Source organism: Octodon degus, unplaced genomic scaffold (genome assembly GCF_000260255.1).
Source record: "Octodon degus isolate 3935 unplaced genomic scaffold, OctDeg1.0 scaffold00153, whole genome shotgun sequence".
NCBI lineage: Eukaryota > Metazoa > Chordata > Mammalia > Rodentia > Octodontidae > Octodon > Octodon degus.
The window spans coordinates 3241225-3260584 of NW_004524729.1; the positions used below are offsets into that span (position 1 = coordinate 3241225).

General features: G+C 53.5%; 1 protein-coding gene across 1 annotated transcript in view; it reads left to right on the plus strand.

The window, feature by feature from the left end:
• Positions 1-19360, plus strand: part of Tbc1d22a (TBC1 domain family member 22A) — a 343764-nt gene that overhangs the window by 32611 nt on the left and 291793 nt on the right. Inside the window, exons 7-8 of the mRNA XM_023702532.1 lie at positions 1824-1883; positions 3971-4114. Of these exons, the coding sequence (XP_023558300.1) occupies positions 1824-1883; positions 3971-4114 (204 nt within the window). The remainder of the gene's footprint in view (positions 1-1823; positions 1884-3970; positions 4115-19360) is intronic.

The following is a 19360-nucleotide window of genomic DNA, read 5'->3' on the forward strand; positions in this document are numbered from 1 at the left end:
TGGTGGTGATGGTGGTGGTGGTGGTGGTGGTGGTGGTGGTGGTGATGGTGGTGGTGGTGGTGGTGGTGAAGGTGGTAGTGGTGGTAGCGATGGGGGTGCTGGTGCTAATGATGATGAAGAGGAAATGGTGGTGAGGTTAGTGCTGCTGGTGCTGATGACAGTGTTGTTGGTGGTGATGATAATGGTATCTATTAGGTGATGGTGGTGATGGTGGTGGTGATGTTGATGCTGGTGATCTGGTGGTGATCACAGCTATGGTGATGACCATGACACAGACTGCATTAAGTGTTCACTCTGTGGCAGGCCCTATTCTGAGGGCTTCCTGCCTTTCACTCTACCCTCAGCAGTCTGGTAGTCCCATCAGTCTGTGTTACTGATGAAGAATGGTTACCCCTGCTGGGACGGTCGGGGCCTGGGGCCTGCGGCAGTGTGGAATTTCTAGTGAGCTGTTCCCATGCCATGTCTAGTGCCCTGGGTGCCGGGGAAGAGAGCAGCGAGAAGGACCCACCAGGCCCACGGTACCTACTGCTGCTCCTGCCCCTGGTCCTCGTCTCGCCTACTCTTTGCTCAGGAGCCAGAGGAGTGGGCATTGGTGCGGGCATTGTTCTGCCCAGCTCTTAGGTTGCTCTCTGCACAGAGAGTGCACCAGGACCAGGGCCGGCCAGATTCCTTGTTGCGACCCATCCTCGTGCTACTGAGCTTGGGGCTCTGAGACCTCCCAAGTAGGAAGGGAGGTTGAATATGTTAGTAATGAGAAGCAAGAGATGGAGGAGGAGGAGGAGGAGGAGGCTGCTGGGCTGATCATGGATTTTGCCTACCCGAGGACCTGTAGGAAGCTGTACCATTCCCTGCTAAGAGGAAAGACTCAGCGATGCGTAGGGGGGCCTGGCCGGGTGCCTACTAGGCCTGGCAGCTGCCTGATGGTACACCAAGGGCTGAGCTGGGTCTGGCCGACCCCTGCCCCATGGAAGGCAGGTATAAAGAACAATACCTGGTTGTTGGCAGTGTGCTGCAGGAACGAGTGGCAGCCTGCTTCCCCACAACCGTGACCGGCTCGGACTGTTCTGCTCAGTGCTTCCCTCTCAGGAGCCTGGTGAGGGACCGGCGCCGTGACCCTGTCACACAGCTTGCCGGCAGCTCACCGATTGCCTCTCCTATAGGGCCGTTGGGGTTCATGGATCCTCTGTGGCCTTCCAGAGGGCTTCTGTCGGGGCAAATGGTGTTGTGTTCTGGCTGTGTCTGCTGAGACCTCTGCGGTCTCACTTGGGGGCATCCTCTGAGTCACTGTGGGTTTTGTGTTCCTGAATAGTAACAGGAAGAGCATATTTGCCATGTGTGCATCCATGTATGAGTGTGTGTGTGTACACATGGGTGTGTGCATGCATGTGTGTGTGTGTGCGTGCATGATGAAGCGTTTTGCCCTGTGACGGCCTGGCCCCACCTGGCCACTGCACCTTCCAGCCTTCCGCAGGTGTGCTGACTCAGGGTGTCTGTCAGAGCTTCTTGGGATCACCTCGTTTTCTCAGCATGGGCCCCACACAGTGAGGAGGGTGGCAGGAGCCCCGTGACCCTCAGTTGCAGGGGAGGAAACCAAAGCTCCTGGAAGCCGAGGTGTAGCTGCTGGAGGGTTGCAGCTGACAAGTGTAGTGATGCTGGCTTCACACAGGGCTGCTTATGCTACCCGCTGCTTTGCGTGTGTTACTAGGACTTGACACATTCTGTTGTAGGCACTGGCCCCAGGGTTAGGTTGGGGAAGAATAAGTAAGAACACAGCAGTGGGTGGAGGCTGAGAATTACTCATTTGCTGTTGCCACTGGACGCAGTCCAGGGAGCTCTGCTTCGACGCAGTGAATGAGAAGAAGAACCTGGGTTTTGAGGGGAAGGTGGGCAGCATGACCCTTGCCGAATTTATGTGTGGGGTATGATGGGCCCCAGTGCGGCTTTGGTGTTGGTGCTGAGCCGGGCTTGATGGTCATGCGGAGTCTGGAGCTTCCTGGTGAAGTCCCAGGCTGTGTTCATGTTGGTCACGACAGAAGCAGTTCAGGTGTGCACCAAATGCTTGAAAACATAACGTAATTTTATTTTAGGGTAAAATATTCTAAAAGTGGGTTAGTGTGCCAGTCTTCTTGGGTCATAGTGGCAGAGTGCCACAGACTGGGTGTTTAGTTTTGGAAGGTGAAAGTCCAAGGCCCAGGAGCTGGTGAGGACCCCTCTCCTGGTTTGTGGGTATCACTTCGTCCATGTGCTCCCCCCATGGCTTTTCTTACTCACATGGGGTGGACACACACACACACACACACACACACACACACAGAGCTTTGTGACGTCTCTGAGAAGGGCACTAATTCTGTCAGATGGGGGACCCGCCAGCATGACCTCACTTAACCTCAATTACTTCTCAGACCTTATCTCCACATCCTACAGTCACACACAGGTCTAGGGCTTCTTTGAATTTCAAGGAGCACAATTCAGTCGAAGCAGTTAGAAAGCCTGTCTGTTAATCCAAGAGATAAGCTCGTAGTTGCTTTAGGTTTTAGAAGTAAAAATAACACAGGGAAAGCAGGAAGTCTTCCCTTCCGGTCACCCAGCACCCTCGTTCTCAGCATCTTGCGTGGCAGGGCAGTGTGGGAAACAGACTGTGGGCTTTGGGGTACGGCCCACTCAGGCCCTGACCATGCTGTGCCCGTTACCAGCAAGGGGACCTGGGCGGTGTACCTGTTGCTTAGAGTCTGCTCTGTGCCGAGTGGGGTCACCTGTCAGGTGGGTGAGGGCGCTTAGGGCGTGTTCCTGGGGAGGGTCCTGCACATGGGTGGCCTGTGCTGCTGCACATGCTTGCGAGGCTCTTCAGTCCTGAGTTTCCACAGAGGCGACGGGAATGCTGATGTGATCTGTTCTCCTTTCTTCCTGGTTGGTACCATGTCATCAGCCTTTCCCATGTTGCTGCTGTCTACATAACTGTCTTTTGTAGAGACTGTATAATGTTTTGAAAATGATCTTCTCAAAATTGTTATTGAAATTGTATATCTGTCTAAATCAACATTTATTTGCTTAATCAAGGTCCAGACATGCTTAGCAGTGTTCAAAATCTGGAGCCCGCACTCCAGCCCTGGCGTGCGCTGTTCTTCATTGACCTCGGGGGTGGGGCTGAGTGAGCAGGAGGGAGGCTGGGGTTCTCAGGGCTGTCTCAGGTCTGGGCATGGGCAGGGCTTATTTTTATTTACTAAGTTTTTAATTGTGAAAGCTGCATCGTAACACAAAGTTTAAATGCTTGACGTCACCCCTCAGGGTTTATGCAGAGACAGGTTTTCTCCTCTGTCGTCTAGCAGTGGCCGTGCAATTTCTTGAACCCTCTCGGAGATGCTCTGCACATATTCAAGTAAATCAGCCTGAGTGTGTGCAGATATATCTCCACTCCTCCTTATTCTTTTAAAAATATGCATGGAACCTGTCAGCATCTGTGCACCTAATCTGAGCACACCAGAGGACGGACGGGAGGCGCCCAGCATGTGGGGCTGTCCTGGATGGGTGTGCGGGTCCAAGAGCAGCTTGCAGTCTCCCAGTGCTCAAGTGCAATACCCGTTTAGAAAATCAAGGTGGTGCCCACCTGCCCTACTGTGAGCTGCAGCTGGGCGTGACCTGCACCTCAGTGTCCTCAGTGTGGAGGTGTAGGCACAAGGTCAGCCATCGGAGGAGGTTCTCCCCCCCAGAGTAATTACTTAATTGGGGACTTAATTTTGCAGTCACATGGAGCGCACCCTTCCTGCTGCCCTCCAGCCACCCATTTCTCAGATGCGCTTCATGGTTGTACATGCTTCAGTTAAGAACCCATTCCCACCTGCAAAGTGTGGAACAGACATGCCACGTTTGACTTAGGCCCTCATGTGGCTACCGTGGGTGGCTGAGATGCTTATAGCTCGCACCACCAGGATGGGGTGCGTGTGAGCGACAGGGTGACATGCCTTGGAAACAGGACGTGGTCCTGTGCTGCGCGTCCTTCCTCTGCGAGGAGCGGGTGACTGAGCGTCCCGAGAGCTGGCCTGCTGTGTGTGCACTGCTGGAGCACCCGTCTGTGGCCGAGCCTGGAGCGGAGTTTCCTCGTCCGGTGACCACCCAGGTAGGTGCTGATCCGCACTCCCTCAGCACAAGTGTTTGAATGGGAGTAGAAGCTGTGCTGATGGGGGTTCCTACCCAGCAGGCTGGTTCCTGTGCAGGACTCGGGACTTAGGTGGGTCGAGAGGGCCGGCCTTCTGGGAGGGCTTGGCACACAGCTTGTTCACTTAGCTTTGCAGTGGGTATGAGGCGCCCCCTAGTAACTCCTTTCAGAATTCAGAAGAACAAGGCTGAGAGCTGCCTTGGACGGATCATGCTGTAGGTGCCACCTTGGCAGGCCACTGTCTTTTGTGTGCGAGCTGGAGTCTCCCAGGCCTCCCGAGCAAGCAGCACTCCTGTGTCTGGGAACGCTGGCAGCAAGGGTGCCTGCACTGGGCAGGGCTGTGCTGGGTAGGGCTGCACAGGCCGTGAGCCTAGGGCATTGTGGTGACTATGTGCACAGCCTTTTCCACAGCAAAGTAGTAAGCCTTTGGAGTGGAGCGATTTCTTTGAAGCAGCTCTTTTATGGCACCCTTCAGTTTGATAACATCCTTTATTTCCCATGTGGCCTGTCCCTTCTTTGCTTTGTGGCCACCATGCATTCTCCTTATATTTTATGTTAACTTTCTGTTGCTACAGTAGAATGCCCATGGAAAACAACTTAAAGGAGGGAAGATTCTTTTGGCTAACACTTTCAGAGGCTTTAGTCCATGGTGAGCTGGCTCTCAAGGCAAAAATACCATGGTTGAAGGGCGGAGTGGATGAGAAGGGTGGAGCGGAGAACTGCTTATGTCCTGGTGGCCAGAAACAGAGGGAGAAAGAGAGGAGTCAGGGATGCCCCATGACCCCACTACCTTCTACTGGGGGCTGCCCAGTGGTGGTCCATCTCCACCCAGTGGCCCATCACACTGTAACCCATCAGTGGCTCAATCACATGATGAGGTCAGTACTGCTGAGATCTAGGTGGTGTGCACAGCCTGGCCGCGAATGTTCCTGTACTGGGGCTGAGCCTTTAACACGAGTGTAGGGGTTCTTGGAGACGCATCACAGCCCTTTGGCTAGTTTCCCTCCTCGGTGAGCTCGGTGTGTTTTGGGTGAGACTGCTGTGTCTGGCAGCGTCTCAGGTGATGGGCACCATGGGCTGCTCGCTCACTCAGTGCTCTGTTCTCCGAGTGCCCCTTGGTTGTCCCATGGTCCTGAGGGCCAGCTTTTCAGGAAGAGAGGCTTTCACCCCAAACCCGCAATCCAGGTATGGGACTGAGCTGCGGGTGTCCTCACACTATGATTTGTACTATATGCAACCTTGGTGGAGGCCAGGCTCGGTATCAGATTCCAGTCCCTCAACTCTGGTGTGGGACAGGGGCCATTACCACGTACTGCTGGGCTCCTGTGGGGTGGAGGGAGCACGAAGTAGTGGTTGGCAGCCCCAGCATGGCAGCCCTGGTGAGCATGTGAGCCAAGTGCCACTTGGCTCTTAGAGGTGCACGGAGGGCCCAGACCACTCAGGGTGGCTTGGAGAAAGAGGGGCTCGGCCAACACCCCAGGCCTGGTGCCATGGGGCCAACTTGGAGTGGCTTGGACACGCCTGTCTTCCCCTGCTGTCTTGCAGGAGTGGTGGCTCTGAAGAAGTGGTGGCAGTGACTTGCGGGTGATGTCTTGGGAGGGCTGGCTGCCAGGCCATGCTTGTGGTTGCAGTGGCCTTGCCCTGGGAGAGAAGCCTGGAAGTGGAAGGGGGAGCCGAGGTCCTGGCCGAGCCACGACTCTGCCAGCCTCAGGCCATCTCACACCGCTTGCCTCAGTTTCCTTGTCAGTAAAAGCAAGGAACTGGCACAGATAGCAGGCAGGGCCTGAATGTCTTTGACACTGGCTTTGTTCTGTGGGTAGTCAGGAGCCAGGAGGCTTTGGGCAGGGGAGTGGGATGATCAGAAGCATGCGTTGGGGAGGTTAATCAGGCCTGTGCTCCTTTGTGATAATCCTGCTGCAGGGTTGGAGTGACAGTGTGGGTGGCGCTTTGAAATTCAGCTGCAGTGAATTAGCTGCGCTCCGAACTGTAGCTGCTTGGAACTCCCTGTGCCGTTTTGGGGTCTGGTGGAAGCCGCAGCTCCCCTGCCGCTGCCTCCTCTGCCTGCTCTCTCCCTGCCACCAGCCCTTTCTTCTCTGCACACCCTGTGGTCACAGCAGGCTCGTGTCTAATGAGGCCGTTTGGAGCTGGCTTGGGGCAATGAATAGACAAGGAGCGGTTCAGGAATCACGAGGATCACAGGCGGCCAGACGGGAGGCTGCCGTTTGGAGCGTGTGGGCCTGTGCTCATGGGACTCCTGCGTGGGGATGCTGGGCCTGGAGCCCCAGCCCTCTTCCCACCCTGCCAAGGGCCCCACTCTGCTCAGGGCCACCTGCTTGTTGCTGTCCAGTGGCTAGTGCACCTTGGAGGCCTGTTGAAACAGTTTCCAGGTAATTGGCAGACAGTTCACCATGCTTGCATGAAAAGGTACAGCTGGTAAGTCAAGCCCTGGGCAGACTTCATTACCTGTGTCTTACTGCAGTGCCTGGCAGATTTAGGGACGACGGTGTGCCATCATCTTACCAGAACGTCTTTCTTAATCCTCGTGAGCCCGGATTTCCCGTCAGGACTTGGTCCTGGCACCTGTCTGTCCTCGCCTTGGTCCTTTCCCAGCCGATCCCCACTTCCCTGGGTCCTTGCCACTTTGCAGCCTATCTCGCTGCTGTGTGCGCGCCTCCCCATTAGAGAGGGGCTCCTCGGTGTCCAGGCTGCTTGCCCGCTGAGTCATTGGCCGCCCCGCCCGCCCCCTGGGCTGCCATTCATCTCTCACCAGCCCCACAGCCTTTCTGAGTTCAGAGCACCAGCTTGGCCTGCTTGGCCTTTTTCTGTAGTGACCTAGATCGGACTGTTGAATACAGCACTAAAGCACACTCTTTCTTCCAGTTATTCATTTATGTCCTCCATAAAGTGTCCATCATGTTAGTAAGACATGAATTTCCTTGTGTGCCAGTTCTATCAGGAGTCATTCAGACTTCTCTAGGCTTGAGCCTTCCAAGCTTGAAAGAAAGCTCTGTCTCCATTACGTCAGCCAGAACTCAAGCATAACACCTATCTGGCAGGTTATGTCTGATCTTTAGTACGCAGCATTGCATTTGCAGTTATTTTCAGTGAGATTTTGTTTCACTTAGTGTGGCCAACATGGCTGCTTTTTTGGGAGGCAGAGAAGTCTTGTTTTCATTTTAACTGTTCTTGACTGCGCTAGTTCTTGGCACAGAAGGAAAGTGCTTCCATGCACGGTGATACTCCCTTCTGCTATCTGCGGGTTGCAGTGTAGGGCCAGGCTCCGGGTGCAGAGCAGAGCTGTGGGGGTGGAGGTCGGGGTGTGGCCCTGGAAGGAGCACAGTGGGGTTCCAGAAGCACAGGTGGACAGGTGTGGCCTTTCCTGGAGGTCTTGACTGGGGTAGGCTGTGCTGCCAGGGTAGCCCTGGACTTGATTAAGCTGCCCCTGAGACCTGGGGTGACTGCCCACCTGGAGCTGGGAGAGCCTGCACCCTAATCTGGTGGGGACTTGGCCTTGGCCTGGAAGGGAACAGGCGAGTGCTGCAGAGGGCGCCTCATAGACCAGGGCAGGCTCTGCACCCGCAGGCAGCTGCCTGTCTGGTGTGGTGTCAGCCTTGAGAGCCAGGAAGGGCCTGGGCCCGGGCCTGCCCCCGAGGGAGCCCCGCTGGGGTGCTTGGGGCTGCTGTGTCTCCTTCTCTGGAGCTGGTGCTGGACAAGTCCAGTCTGTGTTCTGGTGTATGATCCAGGCTGGTCCAGAACTCTTGGCTCAAGCAAGCCTCCTGCTTTAGGCTTCCGAGTTTTGGGAATACGGACAAGTGTCGTCACTTGCTGTTCTTAAAGTTAAAAACATTTAACACTTACCATTGAGCAAAAGCTGAGATAGTAGAAAAGCGTCTAGTTGGGTACAGTGGCACACAGCTGCCGAGGAGGCTGAGGCAGGAGCATTACAAGTTTAGGCCAGCCTGGCAACTCATGAGATACTGCCTCAAAATAAAATTGACATAAAGGTTGCGGATGTAGGTCAGTGTTAGGCTGCTTGTTAGCATCAGCAAGGCCCTGGGCCTTGTGTGTGGGGTGCAGCGTCACCTCATCTCCACCTCCCTCACTTCTCACCGCATCCCTCAGAGCTGCACACAATTACTGCCTTTGTCTGACAGAGGGGATACTAAGGATCAGCAGGCTCAGCTGTGCCCAGGTGCACGCAGGCTGTTGTCACACCAGACTATGAGTTCCGTGTGTCCCAGCCGCTGGGTCAGGTTTCCTTGCAGCTCTGCCAGATGGGGGCTGAGAGCAGGATGGAGACCCCTGAGAACCTCTGTGCAGTAGCCAGGAGGCCGAGCAAGCTCTCTTGTCCCTTTAGGGGCCTCGCTGGTGTTCCCTTGGTATGGGGGGTTGAGGTAGGCAGCCTGCTGACCTGTGTATCTGTCCACTTTTACTAGTACAGCGTGTCCTTTCCCGTGGCATTAATTTTCCTGGAAAACATCACTGTCAGTGGTCTTGTAGTACTTTTTTTTTTTTTTTTGGCAGAACCAGGGATTGAACTCAGGCCCTTGCACTTGCCAGGGAAGCGCTTATTCCACTGAGCCATCTCCCCTGCCCCAGTCTTGTAGTACTTTTAAAAATATAGTCATCTTTTATTTGCTGCTAGAGAAACTGTTTCAGAAGCTGCCCTACCGTGAATCTGGGCATTTGGGTTGTGTCCCGCTTTGTGTCCTCTGCGAGCAGCAGTCCTGTTTGGGGTGCCCCTGCAGCTTAACTCCTGAGAGGCCCTCTGTGTTCCCTGTGTGGTTTCCTGGGCAAGGATGCAGTGTTAGGTGGAGGCATGCCATCGGCCCCTTGCGTCCCTGTACTGTCTTGCTTGACCCTGTGGCTGTCTCGCGTGGTTGGGTCGGGTGGCAGTAGTGGCTTGCTTAGTCCTTGCCCCTCTGTATGCTCCCCATGGGATGCACTGAGTTGCTCACCCCTGGTGCACAGCCGTCCATTTGGGCCCTCCACTGTGGCTCCCCCCGCCCATGGCCCTACTTTCCCAGTGTGTGGTCTGCCACGGTTTCTCTGCACAAGACTCTTGGCTTCCTCACACATTGCTGGGTTTTAACACGATTGCAGCCACTTCTTACTCTTATTAACTAATTCACTCTTTTGCCGACTAATTCAGCCGTTTGCTCACTGACTTTTGCATTCCTTTCTCCAGGAGGCACTTCTCCAGCATCTGCCCGATGCTGGATGTGGAGGGTACGTTGTGTAGTGTTAGCTGTGGTCTGGCCCTGGGGAGCTTCCATGCTGAGCCATGACTGCGCAGACCTGGGTGCTGGGCTTGTCTGAGGTGCAGCTGGAGGGAGGAGGTGGGTAAGGGGAGGGGGCAGCGAGGGGTGGTGCCTGCAGGTGCGCAGTGGCTCTCCTCTGGCCCTGTGGGCAGGCAGCAGTTTGGATTTCTTCTGCATGTCCTGTGGGCCCTTGGGTCCTGTTCTGTGCTCTGGCTGCACTCCTGGCCACTCTCCTCTTCCCTCATCCCTTGCCCTCCCGCAGTGCAGAGCCTCCTTTCTTTCTCCCTGTCTCCTGCGGTTCCTGTTCCTCTGCCGCTGCCTTGACCTCCCTCCTTGGATTCTTCAGTTTTTCCTTTTCGCTAGTCAAACATTGCAATTTAAGACATTCACTATCTCTCCTCAAGCAGAGTCAGGTTACTGTTTTTCAGAAGATGGGGACCTTACCTGTGGGACAAGGAGCCCCGCTGCAGGGGACCCGAGCAGCTCTGGGTTGTCACTGGGGCCTGTGTGGGCAGCAGTGAGGTGGGAGGGTTGCACCTGGCCTGGAGGATGCACAGGCGACTTAGCCAGCTGCAAGTGAGGGGTCCTCGTTTCTGTGTGTCCAGGATGGTTTGGCTCCTGTTGGCTGGAGCTGAGCGGAACAGGAGGGTGTACTGGGCAGTGGGGGCCTAACTGGTTGTGGGGGCCTGGCCCGGCCCCAGAAAGCACGTGAGCTACGGGTTCCTTTCGTTAGCTGAGACCCTGGGGTTCGTGGTATTTGTCCCTGCCTGGTGGAGAATCGCCTTGCTCCTGGCGGCACCTCTCTTTGTCTCTTTCCTTATCTCTGGGCTGCAGTGCCCTATGCCCACAGCTTAGAGATGGGGAGGTTTCAGGGCAGAGTCTGCTGGCTGCAGGCAGAGGAGATGGCAGGTGGGCCTGGCAAAGGAAAGAGTGCCCACCCGGTGGCAGCCAGGAAACCGAGAGAGCAGGAGGAGCTGGGGACAAGGACACGCGGGCTGAGGTGTGGGGGACTGCAGCGGTCCTGTGAACGTGGCCTTTGCCGCTCTCTTTTGCACTGCCTTTTCGGTCCTCACACTTTTTGTGCTACAGAAGCTGGGTGTAAAGACCAGGCCTGTGTGTGTACAGCTGCCCTCATGCCCTCCTGCAGCTTTGGGCCAGGGTTATGACCGAATAGCTATGGGATAGCTTAAAATTGGCTTTTGGCCATTCATGTTTTTTAAAAAAAAATCCTTTGTCCCCGGAGATTTTTCCAAGTGTCTTGCCCTCCAGGGGCCTGCTCCTTACCACAGTGGGGGTCCTGGGAGCCCCACTTTTCTTCTGAACCACTCAGAGTGGGGTTGGCCCCCACCAGGTTCCTGCCTTGCCCTGTAAAGCCAGGGCACCGGAGCACTAAAGTGGCTTTGCCATGAGGATCTGTCCCTGTCCTTTTCCGCAGTGTGGGGAGTCACCCAGAGACTGGAGAACTTTGTTCCCCCATTGGTAGGAATTATATAATACTTCCCTTGTGAAAAGATTCTGTTGAATTGTTTTAAATAAAATTGCCTTCACATATTAAATTTTAATATGAAAGAATATTTTTCAAACAGGAGTTTATCTGTGCTGTGAGACACTGTAGTGTTTTCTCTGTTTAATAGCAAGCCGAGCTCTGTCAACCGGGGAGGTCCCCTGCTTGTGCCCTGGCACTGCACAGCTTCCCCGGTGCCACACGTCTGTTGGGTCCCAGCTTTTCCCACTAGACCCTGCCTTAAACACCCAGGTCTTTTTTCTTCATATTCACCATTTGTGGAATTACTGCTTTCAAAGATGAGCCTATTCTTAAAGAGTCAATCAGATGCTTTTCCACATACCATGGGCCACCTGTATTTCTGCCCTTGGCTTTTGGGCTCTTTGTTGTGCGGGGCCGTTTGTCTGCATCTGTGTTTCAGTTACTCTTCTCTCATTGCTGGGACAAATACCCAAAACTCAAAATTAGCACACAGTTACTGGAGGTTTCAGTCCACACTCAGCTGGCTCCAAGGCAGAGTGGCACATGGTAGAGAACAGCCTTTGATGGCAGCAGAGAAGAACAGAGAGCAGAAGGGAAGCGGCAGTGCAGGCAGCTAGCCCGCCTCTCTCCCTCCTTACAGTGTAGTGCAGATTACCCACCTCAGGGCTAGGGTGCAGCGCACACACCTGCAGTCCCGGCACCGGATCTAGAATCAGTCAGAAGCTCCAGAAGCCAAGCAGCCCCATGACTGCTTGAGGCTTTGGGGAGACACCTATACACAAACCATAGCAATCTGTAAGGGGGTTTTCTCTGAAGAAAGAATGTATCTGGGCCCTTGGGGAGTGCTCTGCAGGCTGGGCCCTGCCTGGAGGGAAGTCTGGAACAGGCTTGCATCTGCTCGGCTCCTAGCACTTGGCACCAACTTCACAGTGTGATCTTTGCAGGGAGTGTTGTGCCCATCTTACAGACAGCGTGAGACTCAGAGAATTGTCTTGTCCAACATCACAGCAGTCAGGGGCACAGTGAGGACTTGGATCTGGCAGGTGGGCTGCAGGGGCCTCTTCCGCACCCCATGACTTCAAGGGAGGGGTGATCACTGAGTGGTCACATCTGTAGGGAGGGCCTTGCCCGAGCTCCTTGCCTGCACTCTGCTCTTTCTCCACTTCTCACTGCCTTCAGGGTGAGGCTCTTGTCCCTTTCTGTCAGTCAGTGCTCCCTAGGGAAACAGATTCGGTGCAGGATATGCAGATATAAGAATTTGAGTGTGTTAGTTACCTTTCTTGTTGCTGAGACAAAATGCCCATCACCCAGAGTTAAAGGGGGAAAGGTTTATGTAGCTCATGGTTCCGAGAGGTTCCAGTCCATGATCCACAGGCCCCAAGGAGGGTAGCTTGGCAGAGCGGCATCCAGGGGAGAAGCAGTCCACGGTGGGCCGGAGGTAGCAAAGCAGTAGGGCCAACCATAGCCTTTCTGCCCCTTATCTCTTATCCAGGGTCCTCAGGGTGGGCGGCACTCACACTTCCAGCCTAGTGCCTAGCATTGCATCATGAGTCAGTCCTAATGTCACAGACTCTTCAGCAGGCACCCCAGCAGGTCCTGGTTCTTTACCTGCTGGGATAACTCCTACCTGAAGCTTCTGGACCATTTGTCATTCTGCCTGCATTGGGTCATTGTAGTTTCCCGTGGACCTTAATAACATGGGCATGGTGACACTGGAAGGCATCTAAGGGATCTTGTTGTGGGGCAATAGTCCAACTTCTCCGATAGGCTGGGCCAGTCACTCCTGCCAGCACTAAGTCAGAGGCACGAGAAGACCAAAATGACCAAGGGGAAGCCTCAGCTTCCTGTGAGTACTGTCACTATTGTATTTTCTGGAGCAAGCCTTTCTGCCTCTGGAACCAAGACTTTTAAGCCACAGAGCATACGGTTGTAGAAATAGGAAGCACAGATTTGCCCATGGACCACTAGGGTCAGAGGCCAGTGGGACCATTCCTAGTCCTGGCTGTGGGAGACACAGTGCCATCTAGTGAACACTGCTTCAAAGCTTTTTTTTTTTTTTTTTTTTGCGGAACCAGGGATTGAACTCAGGCCCTTGTGCCTGCCAGGGAAGCACTTATTCCACTGAGCCATCTCCCCGGCCCCTCAAAGCTTTTAGAAGAACCTTGCCCCAGCCATGCAAGCAGCTTCCCCCTAGCTGGCACTGTGACTGTCTTCAAAAGACTATTCTACCTTTCTATCAGTCCACCTGCTTCTGGATGGTGAAGAGCGTGGTAAGGCCAGTGAACTCCATTGCATGAGCCCATTGCCTCACTTCTTTGGCCATGACGTATGTTCCCTGTTCAGGCAGTGCTGTGTGAAATTCCATGACAGTGAATAAGGCATCCTGTGAGTCCATGGATGATAGTATTGGCAGAAACATTATATACAGGCAAGGCAAATTTGCATCCAGAATATGTGTCTATGCCAGTGAGGACAAAGCACAGTCCTTCCCATGATGGGGGTAGCCCAGTGTAATCACCTGCCACCAGATCGAAGGCTGATCACCCTGGGAATGGTACCATACCTGGGACTCAGTGTTGGTCTCTGCTGCTGGCCCATTGGGCATTCAGCAGGGCTGTAGCCAGATCGGCCTTGGTGAGTGGGAGGCCGTGTTGCTGCGAATGCATCACCTCCCTCCCTGCCCTTCTCTTTGTTAAGCCTGTCGTGCAGTGCAAGGGTAGCTGAAGGAAGAGGTTGACTACTAGCTACAGAAGGGGTCATCTTGTCAACCTGGTTGTTAAAGTCGCTTGCCGAGGTCACCTATTTACATAGGAAGTAAATAGTTTTGTATCTTTGGCCCATATGGATAGGTCTGTCCACATATGTCTTCCCCAAATAGCTGTCATGTCCTTTCCAAGTTTATAACCTCTGGTCATACCATTGGCTACAGCCCACGAGTCAGTACACAGTCGAACATCTGGCCACTTTTCCTTCGGGCAAAATGTACTACCAGGTGCACTGCCTGAAGTTCTGTCCACTGTGAGGATTTTCCTTCACTGTCCTTCATGATGTCCTGGAAAGGAGCTGTACTGCTGGAGCTGTCCATTTGCTGGCGGTGCCTGTGTAATGTGCAGAGCCATCCATAAACCAGGCCTTAGCCTCTGACAGCTGATCATGTGGTACACCCCATGAAGCCATAGGTGCATGCTGGGAGCCAGAAGGCAGTATAGCAGGTGTAGGAGTCATGGACTTGGGGACAACTTCCTCACGTAGCTTACCCTCTGGACTTGTTCAGGCGTAATCATGGATGTGCTATTTCTACTTAATGATGGACTGTGACTGTGCACATCCAACTTTATGTCTCAGTGGATCGGGTCATGCCCAGGTCATGATGGACAGCTCAGGTCACATGGTGACCTGGTGTCCCATGGTCATGTGTTCCGTTTTCACTAAGGCCCAGTAGCGGGCCAAGAGCTGTTTTTTCTTTTCTTTTTTTTTCCTTTTCTGTCTCCCTCCCTCCCTCCTTCCCCTCTTTCTTTTTTCAGTACTGGGGACTGAACTGAGGCCCTTGCCTTGCCAGGCAAGTGCTTCAGCCTCTGAGCTAGCTCCCTGGCCCCAACAGCTGTTTTTCAAAGGGACAGTAGTTGCCTGCAGATGATGGCAGAGCCTTGCTGCAAAATCCTAAAGGCTTCTACCGCATTTCAGCCATGGGGCCTGCCAGAGACTCCAAATAGCGTCTCTACCTGCCGCTGCCACTTCCAAGTTCCATTGGATCTGCTGGATCGTGTGGTCCCAGGGGCAGAGCAGCCTGCACAGTACCTGGACCCATCCTGTTCTGGGCCCCAACCCAAACCTAGTCACTCAGTAAGTGCCTGGAGTAAGACACCTAAGTAAGGAATGTGTTGCCTCCAAAATCCAAACAGGCCCGCTAGGCATTGTGCATCTTTTTTGGCTATAGGGGAAGCCGTATACAACAACTTACCTTCTACTTTAGCAGGCGTCTCTACATGGCCACACTGCTGGAGCCAGGAATTGCACTGAGTGGAAGGACCTTGACTTTCAGTTGGCTTTATTTCCCATTTTCTGGTTCTCAGTGCTTGACTAACAAATCCAGTGGTTGCTCCCTGCTGCTCGCTTGGCCCAGCCAGCACAGCATCGTCAGTGGAATGGGCCACTGTGACACTTTGTGGGAGAGAAAGGTGCTTAAGATCCCTGCAAGCCAAGCTGTGCACAGGGCTGGGGCGTTAATAGGACCCTGAGGCGGGACAGTGAAGGAGTGCTGCTGGCCTTGCCAACAGAAGCACACGCTTTCTGATGGGCCTTTTGGGTAGGGATGCAAAAGGCACTTGCCAGATTGCTAGCTGCTGACCAAGAGCCAGGAGATGTGTTAATCTGCTCGAGCAAGGAAACCACATCTGGTACAGCAGCTGCAATCAGTAACTAGCAATTCATTTATGGCAGTCTACCTTCACCCAAAGACCCGTCTATCTTCTGCACAGGCCAAATGGGCGAGTTAAGTGGAGATGTGGGGGCACCACCACTCCTGCCCCCTTCAGATCCTTGGTAGTGGCACTGATCTCTGCAAGCGTAGGCTACTGTTTTTAGTTTACTATTTTACTAGGCAGAGGCGACTCTCATGGCTTCCGTTTGGCCTTCCCAGCCATGGTAGCCGTCCTACTGCAGGTTAAGGAACCAGTGTGAAGGTTCTGCCAAGTGCAAAGTATATCTGTCCCAACTGATGCATTCAGGAACAGGGGAAGTGACTACAGGATGGATTTGGGGGCCTGCTGGACTCACTGTGAGTCAGACCTTTGCTAAAACTGTTGATCGCTGACCTCCTTCGGCCCCTACTTTCACTGGCGTGGCATTCCGAGTTGATCAGCGTTACTTCAGAGCCAGTGTCCAGTGGTCCCTGAAGTGTCTGATCATTTCTCTTCCCCTGGGGCATAGTCACCTGGGCAGAAGGCCTTCAGTCCCCTTGGGGAAGGGTAGTAGCAAGATTGTATATGTTTTTGGTGGCGCATCAGGGCTCTCTCAAGGGACCTGGCCTTTCCTGTTCTCAAGAGGTTCTGGGCCTGCAAACTGGCTCAATCCGGGAATCAGTTTTGGGGCCTAGAGTCCTTGTTACTATAATTTGAAGTAGGTTTCTGTGTGTGCCCTTAAAAGCTTTCAATTGTATGTGTCTAGGAGAAGCCTGTGGGCTTGCTGTCCGTTTGCGATGGGCAGCACCCTGCCTGATCAGCCAACAGCATAGGCTTCGTGTGCCAGCCCATTCTGATCATCAGCCTGCTCTGCTGTCTGTTACGCTAAGTATGTGGACCTTGCCTCTGGTGACCGTGCTGCCGCTTGGCCCTTGCCACTTGGGGTCCACTGAGACTCACAGCCCTGAAGCTTCCCAGATGAGTACCGTGGTCCCCACCCTAAGTCTGGCGTACGGAGAAGTGCAAGGGCAGGGCTTGTTGGGGACACCACTGTTTCTCAAGGCGTCAGTGCAGGGCACATTTTCTGGATCTCCCAGTGTGGTAGATCAGGTTGGATGTGGCAGATCCCTTCAGCGCTCCATTCCTCTAAGCCTCTGAGTCCCCGCATCAGTAGCCACCACGGAGTAGCAGGCACCTCTGACTCATTCACAGTGGGCTGTCTTTTGATCCATACTTCTGCCAAACCAGCACAGAAACTGTTAACACCTTTTCTACTCCACGAGCTGCAACATTAAATTCAGAATTTCCACTTAACAGGCCCATATTGACAAACTCAGCCTGATCCAGGAGTATGTTTTTGCCACCATTATCCCACACCTGTAAAATCCATTGTACTCTTGCTCATCAGACCTCCATTTATAACAGAAAACCCAAGTTCTGTGGGACCACAGCCAGCCTCTTCAGGGGTCTCCTTGTGCCCCTCACCCTTAGGAGCCTTCTGCAATTGGAGCCTGGTGTGGGCCTGAGGTAGGAGTGGGTGGAGAGGGCGGGTCCTGAGGAGGGATCTCTTTATCCTGTTCCGGCAGCTGCCATTAATTTCTCCAGGTTACGAGAAGAGGCCAGTACCATGGGGTGGGGCAGGGACGGTGCTGTGACTGGAGTCCACTGGTTCTTGATTCTTCTGGATGCCTGAGCCAAAATGTTGTTTGGTAGCCAGTTTCTAGAAGTGGCTGGCCAAATAAATATTACTGGATTCTATCTATTTATTTATTTAGAAGCAGAGTCTCACCGTGCAGCCCAGGCGGGCCCGAACTCACTGTGCAGCCAGGCTGACCGTGCTCTCCAGACTGTCCTCCTGCCTCAGCCTCCTGGGTGCTGGGCCGCAGGCGTGCGCCACCGCGCTTGGCCCCATTGCTGGACTCTGGGTTGCTCACCCCTCCTTCCTGAGTTAGATTCCAGGTGCTTCTTGTTGAGCACAGAGAATTCAATGACAAGGAGCAAAGAGCAGTGGTGCAGTTATTTGAAAAAGTGACAGTGAAGCGTGAGGAGAAACTAGCTCTGCAGAATGAGCTTGGGCTTGAGCAAAAGTAAGATAAAGAACACCGTGGAGAAAGCAGAGGTGAGTGAGGAAGCCTGGGCTCGAGCTCTCCTTGGCGTGTGTGACCTTCTGTGTTGTTCAGATCTTGAGGAAACCCACAGAAACTTTATATAGCGGTCCTGAGAGGCAGTGTTGGGTACACCCCTCGGGCTGAGGCTGGGCCTGGGCCGTGTGGGATCCATTCCCACTGCCTCAGAGCTCAGGGCCATCTGAGGATGCCTACGGACGTGGCCCCCACTGCCTAGCAAAGGCGTGCAGCGGGATAAGTGTGTGCATGCTGGTTACCTCACTGTGTAAACATGTACGTAGGAACTGACAGCCTGGATAAGAATTATCCAATAAAGACACAGGCTGCTCTTGCACACTCGCACTCTGCTCTGCTGCACACTGCCCGCTGTTGCTGATGTCTTGCTCATGTGCATTCTTTGATCTGGCGATCTCACCTTGAAAATCTCCCTTGGTCCCCGAGTGAGCTGACCCCGTCCTATTGAAAACCTGCTTGGGTTCTCTGGAGAAGTCCTTGCGCAGGGCTTTGAGAATTGTGCTCCTGTATTCCGGCGCCTTATAAGTAATAGGTCACGCTGCTTCCCCAGGCAGCTCTGCCATGCCCTAATCTCCTGCGTCAGTACCACTGGCTGTTACCCTTAGTGATCCACTAGCAAGATGATTGCTTCCTGTTCGCACGACCTCATGCTGTGCCGGCCCGGGAGTCCTAGCTCTGGAGGCTGGAAGGCTTGCACCAGGACACACAGCGGTGATAGCATTGAAGTGGAAGCTGAGCCTCCCGCCTGGTCATTTTGGTCTCCTCATCACAGTCTTCAGGGTTTCCATCTGAGTGCCCTGGCTCCAAGGCATGGAGAATGGTACGGCAGAGCGGCATCACAGAGAGCAGTCCATGCCTGCCTTCCTGCTCCCTTTATATTCCATCCAAACTCTTGCCTTTTGGGCGGGACCACTCAAAACTCTGCTAGTTCTGGTCAGTGGACTAATTCACTACCGCACAGCCAGTCCTGTCATACCACATGCCTTAGACCTCCGAAAAGCCCACCTGTTAGCACATGAGGCTTTGGGAGAATGTCCAGATCCAAGTCATAAACATACTTGGACATTTTCTGTTTTTGGACGTTGGGTTTATGCTTTTGTAGGGCATTCTAGATGCCCCAGATGTGCTCTTAGCTTATGCTGCTCCATTTAAAAAGTGGCACCTGGAAGCCAGTATTTGTGTAAGTGCTTGGGTTAATTCATGCCTCTGCTCAGCAGCCCTTCTGGGGCAAAGCACTGGCCCGAGGCCTGCGCTGCTGTCCTCCTGCTCTAAGGCTTTGTGAGCTTCGCTTTTCTGCAGTGGGCTTAATAACACACCCCTTGCGGAGTCCTGGGAAGCTTAAGTGACAGAATGCTGCCTTCCTTTGGTTCTCAGATGTAGACACATGCAGCAGTAGACTATCGAATCTGTTCCCTGATTGTAAAGTATATACATTTTGATTTTTGAAAAATTAAGATGGTAATTAATGTCATTTTAGAGCTGAAGAGGTACAATAATAAAACGTCTTTCATAACAGAGTTTATAGGAATGGCTTAGTTCTTTTTTTTTTAATTTTTTAAAATTATTTATTTATTGCAGAACCGGGGATTGAACTCAGGCCCTTGTGCTTGCCAGGGAAGCGCTTAGTCCACTGAGCCATCTCTCCGACCCTGTTAGGAATGGCTTAGTTCTTGATTGCCTCCTTGGTTAGTTTCTCCTGCATTCAGGTGCTCAGTAGATGTATTAAAAGGTACCAAACCTTCCAACATGACAGTGGCCATCTCTGAGTTGAGTTTCCATTCTTGAGGAGCTTCCCTAAGTCACTAGGTGTGTGGATCTGCCCTCTACTTTCTCTCATAAATTCTCAGCAATTTCTGAACTCAGAAGCCCCTGCCACTCAGGCTCTCTAGCAGTTGTTGCTGGGGGGGAGGAGGAGGAGG